Raw genomic sequence first — 19963 nt, 5'->3', positions numbered from 1 at the left:
GCGGGGCGGGGAGCGAGTAGAAGGGCCGGAGCCAGGGAGATGATGCGAGAGGGTTGGCGAGGGGATGAGAAGGAGGTAAAGGTACGCAAGAGCGCGCATTCCACGGCGGACGCGCATGCGCCCGTTCGCGATTTGTGCGGTTTACTACTAGCCGCCCGCGGTATTCGCACATTCGCTCAACTGCGCCGTCGAGTCGAGGTCTGCGTGACTTCGTAGCGTAGGAATACGGAATACGCGGCGACGGGATATTCCACACTCAACTCTGCTGCGGAGCTTGGTTCCTCCCCTAATCAGTGTGCCCGATAAATACGAAAATTTATAATCGAGCTACGAATTGTACAAATTAATCAAAATTTTCACGTTAAAAGCTATTTTAAAACATTTACTGAATCTTCATACATATTTTTTTGAATAGTATTAAGTAAACATTTACTTACAGTAAATAAATGTTTATTCAATAAAACAGATGATAGTTAAATCAAATTAATTTTTGTATCAAATAATTACATGTTTGTATTTAATAAATATTTACTTATTAAACTAATGTTTATTGAAATTTAGTTTTTTTTAGTGTATTTATGTTTATTCAAAACTGTGTCGGACTTTCTCAAAAATATTTATTTACGAAAATATGATTATTTCACGAGTATTTATTCAAAGTATTCAAACAAAATGTATTTAAAAAAAAGCTTCGATAAACAATCATTGCTTTAAATAACATATTGTCAAATCTTGTCTTTATGAAATCTTTAGTTGAATGTGGAAAAAAATAATTGTGATAATGATGATTCTGTTCACATACATTATTCTTTTTATATTCTTTTACGGATGTGGTTTTCTCGGAATGTTAATTGAGGAATTGGATGCAACAGGAACGTATATAACTTTATATAATTAAAAAAAAATACTTAGTTAAAAGTCTGAATTGTTTTTCTGCTTGTTTCATTGTTTTTACATATTTCTGTTTATATTTGTAAAAAAAAATCATACAGATAATGCAGAGTGGAAGCGAATGTAAAATAATTGTAATCATATTTACAAAAATATCCATACAAATCGAATGAAAAGTATCTATTCGTTTCTTGATGAATAACAAAAAGTGTATTTATATTCATTATACATTCATTTATTCGAACATTGGGTGTAGATCATCGTGTACATTATCTCTAACCAGATTACTCCAATTGTAATTTTCTGTATCCTCGAAAATACTGGAGACATTTCAATTAGTTAAATTTGATTTAATAGGATAATTTATGTAAAACGGATTATCCTCTTATTATTAGACATCGGCATATTATATCGCATATTGTTTTCTACGCTACTGCACTATGAAAGTGCATGGAATCGCGCACGGGTATGACTAAAGCAGTACGGAAATACTTGGATTGTAGGCGCGAAACGGTTTTACAGTCGTTGACACTATTTGTTTTATTGACGTATTATTTAACGAGTTGAATATTAATATCTGAGAAACGGTAGATTCTCGGTGTCGCCTATCATCGTTTCGATGCTCCCCACTGCACTGCATGCAGAAAAAAACCGACGATTATATAATAAAACTCAATCTCAGAAAATTCTTTTGTTAGCTTTTTCTCTATGAATCATGAATGGCTAATTTAATCCTTCCCTAAGTGCTTATGTAATATTAACAGTTTGCTAACATCTGAAAATTTAAAAAAAACTTTATTACACTTTAAGAAGCAAATAATATCTAATATGCGCTTTTTTCGTCCGATATTAATATATGTGAGAAATTGGTATGAAAATTATCTCGAGAAATTGAACCTCCTTCTCTACTGAGCAAATATCTTACCAATTCAGCTATTCAGATTCTAGTGATATTACTAATTACATATATAGTGATTCATCGACATATTCGGTATATTAAGATAAATGTTATTTTTAGCCGACTAAAAAATTTCTAAGAGCAAATAACAGATGTGTGTACATTGCAAAATAATAAGATAAAATATTTTCGTTTAAAGGACAGATTCCTTTTATTTATATTTATATAATTAATGTAATTATACAATTATAATTTTATCTTTAATATTATTACAAAGAATTTTAATTGACGCATTTTATTCAGTGTACAATAGTTAAGTAGGTACTACTGACGTAACATTTTATTAGGATTCTTGAAGATTTTATACGTTCATTCATCAATTATTTACCAAAATATTAAATGATACATACGTATGATTGGAATTAGCACTGTTTGCACATATATTTTATAAATTAGTTCTAATTCTATTTTATAAGAATACATATGGTTTATATTTCTGTAGATAACAAAAGAAGAGAACCCGTATACTTCTTGATATATACAAGCGAAATCTTATTCACATTTCTTACAGAAGTAAATAAATCATACTCGGCGGTTGAAGGAAATATTCCTCTATCATCTATCATACCTTTATAAAAAGATAGATTTATTTCTTGTAATCGACATCAGGGGTAACATAACATGTAATATATCATGAAAAAAAGTGATATATCAAAATAATTAAAAAAAAGTAAATAAAAAATTTGATTCGTGCGTGGCATCGAAACAATTAAACTCGAAGAAATAATGCGGGATATACTTAGCATGTCCGCGATTCGGTTCGCGTTTCCGGTACGAGGTAAGGAAGAGAAAAGAGCCCTCGACCTTGTATTGTAGTACGACGGAATGTTTTGGGCTACGTGACCTAACGTTCTACTGATATTATAAGTTATTAACCCCTATGTTATGTGTCAGCTCAAATCGCTTTTGCATGTCTCACACACCTTAAGTCCGACCTATGCAGTCATGTGTTTGCTCTGTGTAAATAACCAGCGCAAAATATCTTTCGAGGTTGAGCTGGAGGCCGTTATGACCCGGCAAATAATACCTGAGATTTTTTCGCTTTGCAAAACCGACGTGGCATGCCGACCAATGCTTATACCCTGCAGTGAAAATATTTGTCGCCGCGAAAGCACGGATGCATTAAATCTGTCTGCGATTTAATCGAAATAATGCCGCCAGTTCAGTCGATGTGAAAGATATGAAACATTATGGCCCATATTCAGAACTTTTATCTTTGAAATTCTATAGTATGCGTAACGTAAACTATAGCATGTTAGCACTCTAACATTGTTCATTGTTGCAAGGGCGTTCTGAATACGGACCTATGTCAAAAGATGTCTAGCATTCTAGCGCAGAAAAAATGCTATGGTGACCACGTATTGACCACAACCAGAAATAATGATAACATAAGCCCACAAAAAAAATACCCTGTGCTGGAGTGGAGACCCAGCTATTCTTATATATTTTGAGTCGCTGAAATGAGATTGAAAACTTACCCTGGATGATTCTATTTTGATGTCAGATTCGTATTCAGCGATTCAAAATATATAAGAATAGCTGGGTCTCCACCCCAACACAGGGTACTTTTTTTGTGGGCCTGTGTAATTTTTGTCCATCAATACATTTAATTATGATAACCGTAAGATAGATTATCTTAACAGTCATAAACATTAAGCTAACGGTTATCACAATCGTACTATATAGTTCTTGTAACCAAAAAATGTATGAGCAACTTTTAGTCGTGGCAACCGTAGCAGTTTTTCTCGGCGTGAGAATATTTTTATTCCTATCAATATTTATATCAGTATATATATCAGTATATAATTTTTTCGATTTGTGAGCTGATTAATTAAATTATTACATAAATCTCTCTTGAATTCTTGTACATTTTCTTGGTAAAAACTTGTCCGATTATTATCATTTTATAATATTCAGTTAAATTAATTTGTATAATCTTCATGTAGTCATCGTTAGACTTTATACAAAAAATGATGAAATAAATTCGCAATATACTTTCGTGTATGTTAGAAGATGAACAATGTACATGAAAAGAATGGGTTAGTTGCAATATCTATAAAAAAATTTAGCTAGAGTAGGTCTGAAAATAATTTTGTTAAACTATCAAAATTATTATGTAGGACACTCAAGGATTATCAGAATATCAAAATTTTTTGAACCATTACTCATAAATTTATTATGCTCGAATTTTGTACGGAATTATTTTGATTCCAACAAAACGATTTTCAGATTTGCTAAATTTTTAGATATTTCGACAAAATTGTTTTTTATGTGTAGCCAATGCTGGTTTTTTTTAGGAAAATTATTGATAATTAAGTGACAAATAATTAAATGATTTTTTTTATTTTATCCAATATTCAAAAAGATATCCATTAACACGTACAAACATTAGTTTAACAAAAGTATACGATGTCGTACAGTAAAACCCACCGATAGTTCTTTTTATTACGTTAATTAATAATTATTTATTATTGTAAAAAAAAGATTTCTTACGGAGTGCTGAACTATGTATCTATGTATTTATGAAAAGATTTTCGATATTATTCTTCATTAGCATTTTTAAAAATTCTATTGATTAAAGGTTCTTTTGTATCAAGAGGCATACATACACGAAGAAAAAAAATTTGCTGACATAGCATTTTGTGTATAGCATTTTGTGCTGTCATTGTGAATTTTGTCAGTTATTACATGGACAACAAAAAGTTCTGTTAAGAATATTAATTTTATTTACTGAAAATGAATTTGCCGAATTTGCAAACTGTCTTACATATTACATAAAGACAAATTTCGTGTTTCTCGATTGTGAAGCAATAAAGTTTCTTTAATTGCAGAATGTAATTTATTTTGCTAATGTTTTCTTGCAAATAAGAAAACTAAATAAAACTTACGTTGTAATACATAATTTTAAATAAGAATACATCACCGTATGTGAAACATTTGTACATTCCATATAAATTGCACATTATTAGAGTTAATATTTTAATTTTGACATGACCATGGCGTGCAGTATGTGCTCAAGTGGTATGCAGTCTCAAAAGTGGGCTGCTCTTGGCTATCCGCGTGCATCATGGAATCCGGCTACCTGGTGAAAGTACCACTACCTTCGTGGATTCTCTATGCGCATCCAAGCGAGCATGTGTATCTGTGCTAAGCATGAGGTGGGACGCTATCGGAATAATGCGAATGGAGTGTCAATGCACTCTATTGTGTCATCCGCCACTAACTGTGAGATAATGTATCGTATAGTTACCGGTCGTCTACCCGAAAATCAGCAGTACAGAGATTCGAACGAAATAATTTGTTCTAATGTGACATTAAATGTCGTTAAATATCGTGATTGTGAAATATATTGGTATATTTTGGTATATTAAAAGGAAATAGTAAAATATATTAGTAAGCATTAATATCAAATAAAATAAAAATAATAGTGATAACTTTTAATTCCTTCTTATCATATTTTTATTAAAGATATAAAATTTAAGAATCACAAATTCATAATATTATTTTCAATTTTGAAACATTAAAGATATCTCGATGTTGAATTAGAATAGTGATATATAAATGATAATTCTTAATTACATAGTTTTGCCATATAAATTCTATTAGTACATTTCTAAGCAACATATAAAACTGGTAAGACTCGAACACATGAACATTTGTATAATTGTTAACCAATCATTACGATGTAATAAAATAGTATTTAGTCATGTATAATTTGTATTTATATGGAATGAGATATTTATGAAAATCGTATTGCTATAATCATATTTTTTTAAATAAAAAAGAATGTTCGTCATTTAACTTTTAATAAATTGGAAATATTATACGTTCGTGGTCAGTAAGAAAATGCTATCCACGTAATACGTAAACGCATTTGACGCAATCCATTGCGTAAACAAAAAAATCGTGATAAGAGAAATGGACATCACAACCCGCATAATTTTAAGTGATGTTCAAATTTACAAATAATGGGAATGTATAAAAGGTGGCTGTTTACTAATAAATAAATTAAAATAAACGCATTGTTCCAAGAATGAACTTCCCGCTTTTGTTAAAACTGAAGATTGATTTTACGACAATTTCAATTTGAATCCTTTGATTGAAAACTAGGTATATTAGAAGAAAAGGCTAATGAGACATGTAAAATTAGAGTATATTTAGAACGAATCAAAACATGTATTTCAAATATTTAAAAAAGTTTTTTAGATGACCTTGAATTTGACATCGATCTTATTGACCTTGACCGTCATAATCAATGATCTTCGCAAGGTCCTTGATTTTAAGTGAGACATTATGGGAGCTCTTATAAAAAATTATTACGCAGCGATAATAAAAATCGATTAGCATTCAATCAATGTTTTTCTCGTTTTATCTTTAGAATTATTAAAAAAACATATTAACAATAAGCAATTTACAAATTGTTTATTATTTACTAATCGTAATGTGGATGCAATTAATAAACGAGAAAAAACCCATTCAAATCATAAACTTCCAAAAATATTGTGTATATAAAAGATAATTTTCTCTAACGTATGGTTTTACTTAAATAACTGATAATTAAATACAATGATAATGCATTTCTAATGAAATGAAAGCATTGAAACATTGACATTTGCTTTCATTTTTATTCCTAATGTTATACTCGAATAACTCGCGATAATTTCATCAACAGTATATCCGAAAGAGAAAGAACGCGTCAAGCGCAACGGCGAGATTTACTAAAGTAAGACGAAGAGAAGAGAGTGCGAGATATTTCTCTCAACGGGTATTTCTTTCAAGCGAGTATTCCCGGTTAATTTTACCGAGCCCTAAGGAGCGCGTGCGAAGGATCGACGAAGGATAATGCTAGCGGGGCTCATCGGTTGGACGTTGGCTTGAAGCGGACGAAGGACGCCCGCATTCCACGCCACAACCTGGTATAATGCGAAGAATTGGTCGTACAGAAGGAGGAAGCGAGAGATAAAATGAAACGTGAATAGCAGTGAAGAGAGAAGGATAAAAGAGAAAGATAAGAGAGAAAGAGGAGGCAGAAAGAAAAAGAGAGAGGGGATAAAAGAGAAGAACGAGAGAGGGAGAGGAAGTGAGATTAAAAAAAAAGAGAAGTTAAAGAAAGATGGAAGTCAGAGTGAAAGAACGAGGTCGCAAAAAAAAAAGAGAAATGGAGAAGTTTCGAGAGGAAGGAGAAAGGCGAAACTGGAAACAGCTGTGCGAAGAGTTATCTATATCTATCCTTTTCTTCTTCTTCTTTAACTACTTTTCCTTCTATTCATTCTGTATCTTCTTTTACACTTATCTCTTTTTCTCTTTTCTTCTTCTCTTTCTCTCGCTCTTCCTCCTTTTCTTTGCTTCTTTTCGTTCATCCGACTTGTCTTTACAACCTCCATTCAATGATAAGAATTTGAATCTTTTTTTGAAAGTTTTCGAATAATTTAATCGTAAAAAAATTCGAATTTTTTTTTAATATTACACAAAATTAAAAATTTGTTAAAGTCTTAACAAATTTTAAGTAATCTGAAAGGTTTGAATGCTTAAAATTTTTGAACATCTAAGAAATATTTCCTACAAGTATGTTTATCTAAAACTTTTACATTTCTTTAAAATTATTATTTATATCTATCTGTCTAAACTCTAAAATAAAAATTAAAATAATAATGTCAAGTATTATAAAAGAAATGAATATATTTTTGAAATGCAATATTTAAAACACTTTCAGGGTTATCGGAAATCTTTCGCGCGCGCGCGATTTCAGATATTTAAAAAATAATTCAAAATTTTTTAAATTTATTACATATATTCGAACAAATTGTTATGTATTCGATGCATCTTGAAGTCCATCATTATTTCCCTTCCTTTTCCCATACTGCGGCTGCACGCTTCCGACAAAGTAAACCAACATGCGCGTTATTTTGCAAGTATCTCGCAGTGTACTGTATATACAACAGAGTGCATGCTCGGGCGTAATTGGGATTCCTTCTTTCGCGAAGTTGGCTGCCGCTAGCTGCAACTGTTGCTGCCATCGTGCATCGGAGTAGGTTATCGTCGATGGCTTTCACCGGCGCGTAAGCAATGACAAGGAAAATGGATAAAATAGAAGATCGTTTTGATCGCGATTCTCTACGGCTTTGCATAATATAGGGTGATCCATTAATGATTATACAAATGTTACAAAAGAGCGGGAAAGTGAAATTACGTGAAAGGATAAGACGGAAATATAAAGTCTTTTTTGATAACTCGTAACTATTTTGTTGTCCAAATATTCATCCAATTCCATTAGCAAATATCAAAATGCAAATTAAAAAGTTCAGTATTCTATTGAAGAAAATTATTAATATTGTTGGAAAAATTTTTCGTATAATTTCCAGATTTTTTGTAACTTTAAATAATGATTATCAGTTTTTAAAAAAGAAAAATAAAGAAATAGAAGGAGTAGATACTTTGTTACTACAAAATTTAAAATTTTGATTAAAGGATAAATTTTTTTTTATTGAGAATTATATATTGTTTGTAATTATGATATTAATATAATTAAAATTGAATAAGAAAATACGAAAAATTTGAATATAAGATAAGTAACATGATATTGATGATTTAAAAATATAATTTGATTATTAATCTAGAGAGATTCTTTGTAAGTAAAGCTATTGAATCTTTTGAGCAGCGCGCGAAACATGCGGGACGAGACAAGGCAGGGTAGGGCAGAACAGGTAGGGCAGGGCACAGGTAATATGGCTTCGTATTTTCGTAGCTGTCCGACTAAGCAGAGGAATATCCTGATGAGATTATAATGTGAATATAATGACAAGCTCCCGAGCTCCCGAGCTACGCGTCCCATGCGGATCCACTCTTTCGATTTCGTCTCGACCGCGCGCGATGACTATGCGCTTAATCCATAACGTACAGTCTGCTCTTCTCAAGACTTGAATCAATCCCTGCGAAGGGGCCAATATAAACGAAGGAATAAAACGACGACGAGTTCTCTAAGGCGATCATATTGTCTAAACTATCCACGCGCGTTGTTCTCGAGAGCGCGGTGCTGCGATTACATTCCTTTTTCTTCCATCCCTTTCTCTTGGTGCCAATTAAGAAAATTACAACTATTTACCACCAAAGCATTATTACAATCAAGATGATTTACAACTAATTTTCGCATGTATGTTGCAGGTGGATTCGTGATATCGCAGGCGGGAGACGAAGGAATCTAGGTAAGTTCTTCTCTTTCTTTAAATTAATGTTTTTTATTTAATAATAATTTTTCTTTCCGTTATATAATTTAATTACAAAAGTATTTCTTACATTTATTCTGTCAAAATATACTATCACTTCCGAATTTATCATTCACTGCTTAACTTAAATAAAATGGCTCGACAATGAATCACTCAATGAATCATACAAATGCGATGGGATCCTACCTTTTATAATGTTGTTAAGTTATTCTCTCTTTGATTTTCTTCTTAAATACATTTTATTCTATGTATATTTGAACAAAGGATATGCTAACAAAGAATATGAATTTTTACTTATGATTATTGCGATGAGAGTACTTGTATTGTTATGAGAGAAAAAGAGCTCTGCGAAGACATGAGTATATAAATTCGTGGCACTTTGATACAAAATTGTATCTACTATGTATTGAAATACTTTGATATTGATATGAACAATCATCATCAATGATTTCAAATGGCAAACATAGTTAGGATCAATAGATTAGATAAACCATCGAGTTATTTTCTCATGTTGTTATGTATCAATAACGAATTCCTCAACTTATTATCTACATTATTGCTTTTATTTGAGCAATTTTTATGTGCGTCGAAAGAAAGATTTGTTTTATACGAAGAATGCACATTATAATGAGCAACTTGTGACTATGGTACCGCAACTCGGTAATTCTACTTAATTGCCGCGAACGTTAGAGGAGTCATATCCGCATATATTACAGTTATGCACAGTAATGTCATAAACTATGTACATACAATTTTTTTCATATATATATATGTGTATATATGTATATGTGTTATTATATACAGATAGAATATTATCATATTCCTTGTAAAATTCAGTGTCGTTTTTTTGAAAAAATTCTCACAAATGCATACGAAATTTTTTATTTTTTTAATATGCCATTATACGGTATATTTGTTATCTCTTCTTTAGATAAAAATGTTGACAATAATAATATAATTTTTCATTAACTCCAAGACATCGATTTTAAATCATATCAGTTTGCTAAGGATAGCATAACATGATTGGGATAAGTTCAACTTATGGCTGTTTATTTACTTTTTCTAACTAAATACATATAAAAAGAGAATTATGTAAAATAATTAACGGCCAAAGACGAGCGAATGATAAGATGTTGTGATACAATTAAAATAATGTTAATGTTCGAATTACATTAATCTAGCGAAACTAGTTTCGACTTTTTTTACTGAGTATTCTTCAGTTGCAAGTATGTTACATTATTAGTCAATTATTAAAAGTCTTACATAATAAATATTCAAAACATGTCGATGAACTGTAGTATACATTCTGTTAAATCGTTCTCTTGATGTTGCAAAAATAGTTTAATATGAGGCAATATCCGGTAATTTATATTAATATGTGAAACTTATGCTTCTGATCTTAACGGCAGTCGTGTACGAAATCAACTGCGACTGAAGAAGCCTCAGTAAGTCGAAACTAGTTTTTACAGTGACATTTTTTAATATTAATTGTATATGTATATATTTTCCTTGATAACTCTATTTGGTTTATGTTTGATTTATAGACATTCCTGATCTAAATCTTGAACAACTTAAGTGAGCGTCGTCTTATTTGTCAAAATAAAGCACAAATTTACTAAATATTATACTTATTATTGTACAATAAGATTTGATCATAAAACAGTAATTTATATTTTAATATTAAAACATTTCAATATTAATATTAAGATACTTTGATATTAAGACTTATACTGAGTTGCTTTCCTGGATATCCAGAGTTGCTTTTATACTCATAACTCATCTCAAGAATATATGCAAAAAACGCTTATATATAATAGTTGTTTCAAAATACTTGCGTAACGTTACTTTGACAAACGTGATTACAACTTGACTACAACAGATTGATTTTAATTTAAATCAAGAAGTAAAAATGAGCAATGTATTCCTGCAAGAAATGCACAAAACCGGTAGCCATTTCGCGCCCGACAACTTGAACGACATCTTTATTTTCTCATTCCCGTTGTTCGTCCGATTGTAGAGCTTTCTTTCGTTGATTATAAAGGAACGTATTTTCACACTGCTACGATAAGCGCAGCTTATTGCGGCAACTTTACGAGTATCAATGAAAAAAAAAGGAAAATGTGGAAGGGAAGCTATAAAATCTTTTTCTCCGATCTTTAGAATTTTTCATAAGCAGTAATCGAAAATTTCTTAATTTATTGCGCAAAGTGTCGTCTGCTGCGTCATCTATGCTGATGCACATTGTGCTATCATCGAATTACCTATGGCATATTATCTGCAAAAAAAATTTTTATAATTTCCTTTTTGCCTGACATAGATTTCTAAAATTTGTTATTTTGGTGGGTACGTTATTTTGGTATTATTTCCTTACGTAAGAACTGCATGACGCAGGTCATTGCTTGCGTTTGCTCTGTGTGTCACCGTATGGCGCGCGCGCGCACACACCAGTCTGGCGGCATTCCATCGTGATTTGCGAACGTTTCGGTAAAGTGTACAGTGGTGTACAGCGCGCAGTTTGTAGTCCGTATAGTGTTTATGTCTGTACGTCGCGAGAGCGAGACTCTCAGCTGACATTTTCACGCAGTATGAAATGGTCCAATCTGATCATTCGTTGAGAAAAATGTTTAATCTTAATTGTATAGGGAAATATTGGAATTGGCATAAATATATAATTGTCTAATCTATAATTATTATGCAGTTATTATCTACTTTCGAATTCCATGAAAAGGCACAAATATTTAAAATAATATGATATACACAGAATATCCTAAAACTGCGGTCTCAAGAAAAAAATAATAGATAATTTCGTATAAAAGAAAAAATCGAAAATATAAAATAAAAAACTTTTTATTTTTTTCAATTTATTTGTTAGACTAAAACTGAATAAAATATATAACAAATTTACGTATTTAAATTATTGGATCAGGAATTTTTATATTTCTATACCATTTTGATGTTACCGCAATTGGACCTTACAAGAAGTTCAAAATTTGTTGATACATGTTGTACATATTTACTACGTAAATATATACGTATATATATTTTTATAACACATATTAATTACTTATATGTTATGACATAAATATTAAATTTTTAATGAAATTTATTGTACGTGAGATATAAATATTTAGGTAATATATCTTTATATAAACAGGAATGCAAATATTAAAATTTTTTTTTTAATTATTTATAAGAACGAGGTTATATATATCCTCAATATTCATTAAATTTTATTGTGTTACGATATTCATCTGCTTCTTTTCTTTCTTGTTTTCGACTTGCCACAATCGGACTTAGCAAATTCAAATTGATTTCAGTAGGGCTTTCCTTAAAAATCCACCTTGTGATCCAACTGACGATCCACCCTGTGATTATAGCAACGAGAAATCCCAATGGACAGTACCACATATAGGATATGCGATAAAGATAGAAATAGGATTTATTTTCCTCTATCCTGTAAATAAGAAATAGTTAAAGGTCATGTTTCATCATTGTAAATATATTGCAATATTAAGATGAAACATCAAAAAATTTGAAATTAAAAGGAATTTTTTTCTTATATTATGTGTTTCGAAACAAGTTTATTTTTTCATGTTGTTAACTATTTTTCTAACTGAAGCTTCTAACAAACTTAGAATTGAAGTCTGAGTTATATGTATAAAATTATATCCACATTGAAAAAAATATTAAATTTTGATATTTGTTTTAAATATTATTTGGTTTGAATAGTTCTAAATAAATATTTACTAAATGTAAACATATATTTATTTTATTCAAAAACCATTTGATTTAACTATCATTTTTTTAATTAAATAAACATTTATTTATTGTAAGTAAATGTTCACCTAGTGTACTATTCAAAGAAATATGCATTAAGATTAAAAAAATCTTAAATAAGTAATTTTTTTTCAGTACACTTAAATGTTTACTTACTGGAGCTCATGTCGTGAATTTGTGTAAATCAACGATTTCCCATCGCTTTCGCGAAACATAATAGTGTTATTGAATCCACAATCGTCTGTTGAGATATCCAACCGCGGAATCGGCGGTTTTGGCTGTCCAAATCCTATCCACAAAGAAAACATGAGACTAAGAATGAAGCCTGCAATCGCGCCCCTTTGGTTGCACGATGGGAGAAACATGCCAAGCGTGTATAAACCCAACATAGGTCCACCTACGACACCAAAGATCGTCAGAGCTGCCTGTAGAAAAATAAATTTTGTTGAAAAAGAAATTCTATACGATTAAGGTATCTAATTTCATAAAAGATTACCTATCTGAAACCCACAAATTAATTTAACAAGGGAAGTTACCCAGATGTCCAATTAGTTTTGAAAAAATAACGATTACTTTTACTCCATTCTTTTAACGAATATCAAATTTTTCAAGTGAATGGCACTCATTTTAGTTAATAGAAGATAAGATATTACAACTTTCAATCGTTACTTTTTCAAAACTAATTGGACATCTGGATTACTTCTCTTGTAAGAGTGAATGACAAATTTATTAACATATGTAGAATCGATTTTTGAATGACTTTTTTAAATTACTTTTTTAATGATTAATTATTATTTCTCTCTTAACATATTTTTATTTTATTATATGACTTATTGTTAGTACTGAAAGCAAAGTTTATATACCTGCAGCAATCCACCGAGATATTGTGCCAAAAAAGCCACTGTCACACACGATAGTCCAACTACAAGAGCCAAAATTTTGCTAATGATTATTGACGTCGAAGCAGATAGGTCCTTGTTTCTGTAATCAATATTATTCGTGCTTTGTTCTAGAGTATCAAAGATTTTATTATTTCTTATGATTTTGATATATAATTCTTAAAAGAGGGAGGAAAGGAAGAACGAAGAGGGAATGTATTCTGTATGATACTTTTTAATTTTCTACAAAGTAAATGTGGTTTTTATAATGTTTTAATATGTTTCTGCATAACATGATATGAGCACTCTTCAATGGATTCAGGTTACCTTGAAACTAGGCCGTTTTCCGGAATGAACTCTGTTATACGATATTATACAATTTTTTCACGCTATCATGATTCTTACCTTATACGCCAGAGAGGCTTGATATAATCTTCAAGAATAACAGCAGAAAGAGAATTAACCGTGGCCGAGATGGTACTGAGTCCGGCACTAAAAATCCCGGCTATGAAAAGCCCAGGCACACCAGGATAATCCGATAGCATGTCCATTACATACAACGGCATCAATTGATCATTTGAACTGATCCTGCCTTCTATGAGTGGATCACAGTTACGATATTTTGCATATATCGCTAGTCCGGAAAAGCACAAAGTAAGCGACATGATCGATGCCATAGGCCAGCTCCACCATAATGCGCGCTGAGCAGCTGCAAGATTGCTAATAAAATCAAAATAGCGTTAAATATAGAGATGTTCTGGTGATATAAAAAATTTGACGATAATTTAGAAATTTGATCTTTTCCACAGCCGTCAAATGGAGTTTTATAAAATTTGTTATTACGTGATAATGAATCATAGGCGCATCAGTAAGAAAAATATCAGAATAATTCTAGTAATATATACAAATAATAATAAAATTCTAGTAATAAATAATAACAAAATATATTTTGTATTTTATGAATAATGCATTAATTTTTAAATAATATATTATTCACAAAATACAAGGTATACTTTGTATATTTAAGTATCAGATTTTAAGTGAGCTAATTTTCATGTTCTTAAATTTATAAAAATATGGAAAGAAGAATTCTGTTAAAGAATTCTATGTGTGCTTGACATGTAATATTTTTGAACTCGATTAATTCGCATTTGATTGGAAATTATGTCAATCTCGCTTTACCTGACAGTCAACATTCTTTGAACCTGAACTTGATTAACGCTATACAAGGAAAGATAAGTAAAGAAACCACCAAGTGTCAAACTCCACCAAGTATGTCGTACAGTTGGATCCGGAGAGATGCTGCGGCATACGTAAAAAGTTAAAATAAATAAATGCTTCCTGTGCTTGCGTTGGTAACTTTATTTTGTTCATTTTACTCAATCAATGAATATGTTACTTTCAATTATTCAGCAAAAGTTTTTTTCAATTTTTAGTTTAATTAGAAAATTACGAAATTACAAACACACTTCAGCCGAATTTTGTTTCTTTTTGTCGCGGTTATTCTCTTACGACCATATTTTTTAATATAGAATAAAAAATAAAATAAAAATTCAGTATAGTCGATGCGATAATTTTTTATTTCTTCTACCATAAAAACATTAATCTTTTATAATAAAAAAACAAAATTGAGGAATTCATGATTCACTCAGTTTAAGTGAAATTATGTAAAGTAGAATATATTCCCATAAAGATATATGTCTAATAACAAAAATTTGTATAGAAATACAATATAAACGGTTTAGAAAGAAATACAATGACATTTTTTGAGGGACTTTTATGTCATTCAGATAATTACTTGTTGAATTCCAATCGAGATCCTTCTCCGGCAATCTGCCAAATTCGGTCTAGACCACCAGTAGCAACTGCTGCGGTAGCAATAACTGTGACAACGGCAGCCAGCATTAACAGACCCTGAAAAACGTCGGTGATAAGTACCGCCTTGATGCCTCCGATCGTCGAATAGAAAGTGCAGATGAGTCCTAAACCAATCACACTTGCGGTCGTTGAAAGACCGGTGGTAACTTCTAAAGCCAATGCAGGTGCATATAACACCACACCGCTGTACAGAAGCAATTGGAGCAAAAAGGCAAAACTGGCTATTAATCGGGTAGTCGTACCGAAACGCTTCTGTAGATACTGCAACAGATATTTATATAGTTGCATTAGATCAATTTTGATCAATAACATTTTTAAGCAATACTAATACTAGTGCTATTTTCAAAATTATCAATTATAGTTATGTTAATTAAAAACAAAATATAAAATAAAAAATATAAAACATGTTTTCATTTTTTTTTAGTTCAACAAGTAATTTTTTTGCTAACACACATATGTGTATATATATATATATATATATATATGTGTGTGTGTTTAAATTTTATTTATAAACATACTTTTTTATATAGGGTAACTTCGGCAAATACATCGCGCTGGGATTTACGCCGCAGAAGTCAGAAAAAATAGAAGGAGTGTGGGTAATTTTCCCGCAACTACTCTGTTACATGCTTTTATGTTATATTAATATTGTGTTACGATTTCAGGTACTTGCTGTTAATATTAATGAAATTATTGTGAGTCGAATCGATTTGTCACTGTAATAAGTAACGCCATCATAAATTATAATCTACATAAAATGATTACTGTAGGGCGTATAAAAGACTTAGTGGTTTTTTCGATGATACATACGTGTACTGGAATAGTAAAGCATGTTGTATAGCAAAAATACAAGTGCTTTACTTTCGTATTCTTTGTTTAGTTTGTTGTCTTGTATATCCCACTTATTTAGGATATACGGCATTTTTAGCGAGCGAGATTTATGCCCAAAGCATACAAAGTGCGTAGATTGAATTCAGTGCACTAAATGCAATAAACGCATTATATGAAATATGTACCTCATGTCATAACACTTGTAATATATGTAGGAAGATTGTAATTATTATTTATTATTTTATATACATATTTACCATTCTTATTCCTTAATAAAACATTTATAAACATATTTTATAAGTTATTGTATCATTTTACGTCATATTTATATATGCATTATTTGTAAATTTTTCTTGAGCCGTACATACCCCCCACCCCTATGGGATATACGGCAAGGGTTTCAAAAGTTCATTTTTTAATATGAAAAATAAATATTTCGGATTTCTAATATTTTTTTCATAGCAGACAGTACAAAGTTTTTACTGATATAGTTCATTTATTTTAAACATAATAAATAATACTTAATAAGTTAAGTTTTTGATAGGTGTGGAGTATATACCGAAGTTACCCTAATTTAAGCTAATAATAAAGAACATCAAGCATTTTGTTAAAAGACCAAACAACTGATATGAAACAAAAATATTTTAAACATAATTAGATATTTGTAATTACTAAAGATTATCTTTAACATAATAATTATTCTTGAATTTTGCATAATGGTATTAATGCTTTTTACCTCGAAAGTGCTCGCAGTGTCTAGTTTAAAAAATACCGGTAAATAAAAATAAGCTGCGAACGGTGTGGCAAGGCCATAAGAGATGTTGATCACAGCGTACTGTGTACCGTACACGTAATTTTCAGAGCTCACTCCAAGTAGACTGACTGCTGATAAATATGAAACCATCAAACCTATCGCTACCGGGATCATTCGCATTGACTTGTTGGCCATAAAATATTCCTACAGAAGCACATTCAAGAAGAGCTATTTTACTTCATCTATTTTATTTTAATGTCTAGGTATTTTTTACTGAGAAAATATTAATATTATATTAATAATATAAATCAGACGAAAAATCAAAGTTGAAAGTTATCGAAGCTTAACGCAATATCGTGTGATATAAAATATGACAATGCAATGCGTGACAAAAAAAATGATTTAATTACCTCAGTCGACTTCTGTCGGCCACCGACGAGCCAATAATATACGCCGATGCCGGAACTGATTAGAATTAATGTACCGATCACTGCATAATCCGCTGCAGTTAATGTAGCCATGATGTTTGTCACAATTTTATTCACTATATTATCAATTAAAAACGAATCGTAGTGTATGACATTTTGGTTTTGCTCTTGAATAACTCATTCTATTCTGGAAATAATTATGCACTTTATTTCATTTTTAAGAGACCCTAACAAATGCCGTCTGGGATATGTGTTGCTTATCAATGTGTAATACTTGTCGTTACGTATAATATGTACGTATCGTAACCACGTACAGTGTATTTATAATCTCTGACGTGATCTAATCTATATACCTCATTATCAAAGAATACACAAATCAAAATAAGTCAATAATGCTAGTCAATGTAAGCCGATACTGGTAATGTATATTACTAGTATGTATATGTATGTAACTTGTGTATTATTAATAATAATTAATTACAGACATTTCCAGTGCAACAAATAAGTAGTAACAATTTTAAGTACTGAGCATTACATTAAATTTCTATATAACATAAACGAGATATAATATAAACGAGACGCTTTGTAAAACCGGAGAGATATAAATATGAGTATAAAGTCAAAAACTTGATCGGAAGTAATCATGGATAAAAACTTCAACTGTCTATTATATTTGACAGAATGTGTACTTTGATAATGATATTAAAATTAAAAACTAAAATTTATTAAACGCATGGTAGATTTCAGTTTAATTTACAAACTATATCCAAAAACTTACATTATAATCTAAGATCTTATGAGTTGTCAAATATAGAGCGTACGCATATCTGGTAAAACGCTTATTTCGAAGAGTTCTTAACTAATAAAGAGCGTCAGGACAAGCGAGTCAGTGAGTGTATTTATAACTGTTAGAATCATAAATAAACACAGAATAAAAGAGTCATAATTTAGTAAGAAGAGAGAGTTCGAGATATAATAATGAATCTAGTAATTCCATCTATAGAAACGTAACTATTAATTATATAATAACGTAAGTTTTACACATTACCATTCGCAATGTCGACTTACATTGGCTTATTTTAATTTATTTCTTTAAAGCCTTATTATTCGATATAGAGATTGGATAAATACAGTCATTTTATAATTATTTCCTATTTCTTTGTACAATAATACTTAAATGTATACATATTACTTCTTCAAAATATTTGTCCGAATTTCTACAATCTTTTTTCTTAATTTATTTTTTTCTTGATGATAAAATATTTAGAAATAATGAAAATTCATTATATATAGAAATATAAAATATCACATATTTTCAGGGAAAGAATGTTTATATATGAATATTCTCGAACGAACAGTAAACAGATCATATAAAATTCTTGTATAGTTTCTGCAATAACAAGTTGAACCTATGAGAGAGAACCTCATACTCTTTATTCGAAAATATTTAGGACATTTTACATAAAATTGATATTTTGAGGCTAATTATAACGAACCAATTGTCTTCAATAATAGCTCCTACAGACGAGCGACTTTGTAGCGCCACAATTGAAAATGCCAATCTGTTCATACGGAGCTACGGAGAAAAGAGTCGCGAATATGTTCACTTCTGTAACGCTACAGAATATAACTGTGTGAATATAGCGTATAAACGGGTCGGCGCGGCATTTCGATTGTGGCGCTACAAAAGGTTTGTTCGCGTCGCATGCTCCAACATGCTCCAACATACTCCTGCCATAGTTCCTACTCACTCTAATGAGCGCATTGGAGTATAGGAACTATAATAGGAGCATATTCCCAGGTAGCAAAGTTCGTCGTTTTGACGTCAAATTCAAGTCATGGCTGTGTTCCAAAATTGATTGCCAGCGCTGCAGGTATGTCACCATAAAAACATGCTACCAACAGCGTTCCAATTTTAGTAAGCATGCAATTGGTGCGAATACGCATTTCAAATTGGAACGATCCTCGCCATCTTGGATGCTGTAGCTGCCTCACCTTTTCAGCCGCAGCAGCCGCAGCAGGAAGTGACAAAATTAGTGACGTCTTTACTCTTTCGCAATACTGCCACGTATTACGTGCTACGATGATTTTTGGAACAATGCTGCCAGCGCTGGCAAACAATTTTGGAACACCCATTTTGGGTTGGAGCATGTTAGAGCATGCGACGCGAACAAACCTAAAGTCTCTCGTCTATAGGAGCCCTAAAACTAGTCATACTTTCCGTAAATAACACCCATTTTGGGTTGGAGCATGTTAGAGCATGCGACGCGAACAAACCTAAAGTCTCTCGTCCATAGGAGCCCTAAAACTAGTCATACTTTCCGTAAAAAGGCCCGTCTACAATA

At 31.1% G+C, this 19963-nt stretch overlaps 2 protein-coding genes across 2 annotated transcripts in view; one reads left to right on the top strand and one right to left on the bottom strand.

Annotated features, from left to right (window-relative positions):
• Window positions 1–19963, top strand: part of LOC108761885 (protein expanded) — a 36550-nt gene that overhangs the window by 1953 nt on the left and 14634 nt on the right. The window contains 1 exon segment of the mRNA XM_018508645.1: window positions 9011–9051. The gene's annotated coding sequence lies outside the window, so the exon portion shown is untranslated.
• LOC108761889 (putative sodium-dependent multivitamin transporter) lies at window positions 12284–17882 on the bottom strand. The gene is made up of 8 exons (XM_018508650.1): window positions 17601–17882; window positions 17173–17394; window positions 15526–15866; window positions 14910–15029; window positions 14133–14447; window positions 13713–13830; window positions 13006–13274; window positions 12284–12526 (listed from the first exon to the last, which is right to left on the bottom strand). The coding sequence occupies exons 1-8, from the start codon at window positions 17709–17711 to the stop codon at window positions 12286–12288; spliced, it is 1737 nt and encodes a 578-aa protein (XP_018364152.1). The 5' UTR covers window positions 17712–17882; the 3' UTR covers window positions 12284–12285.

Source organism: Trachymyrmex cornetzi, unplaced genomic scaffold (assembly GCF_001594075.2).
Source record: "Trachymyrmex cornetzi isolate Tcor2-1 unplaced genomic scaffold, Tcor1.1 scaffold270, whole genome shotgun sequence".
Taxonomy (NCBI): Eukaryota; Metazoa; Arthropoda; class Insecta; order Hymenoptera; family Formicidae; genus Trachymyrmex; species Trachymyrmex cornetzi.
Note: the sequence above shows the minus strand (reverse complement) of the source record. Positions and strands in the feature narration are given on the sequence as shown.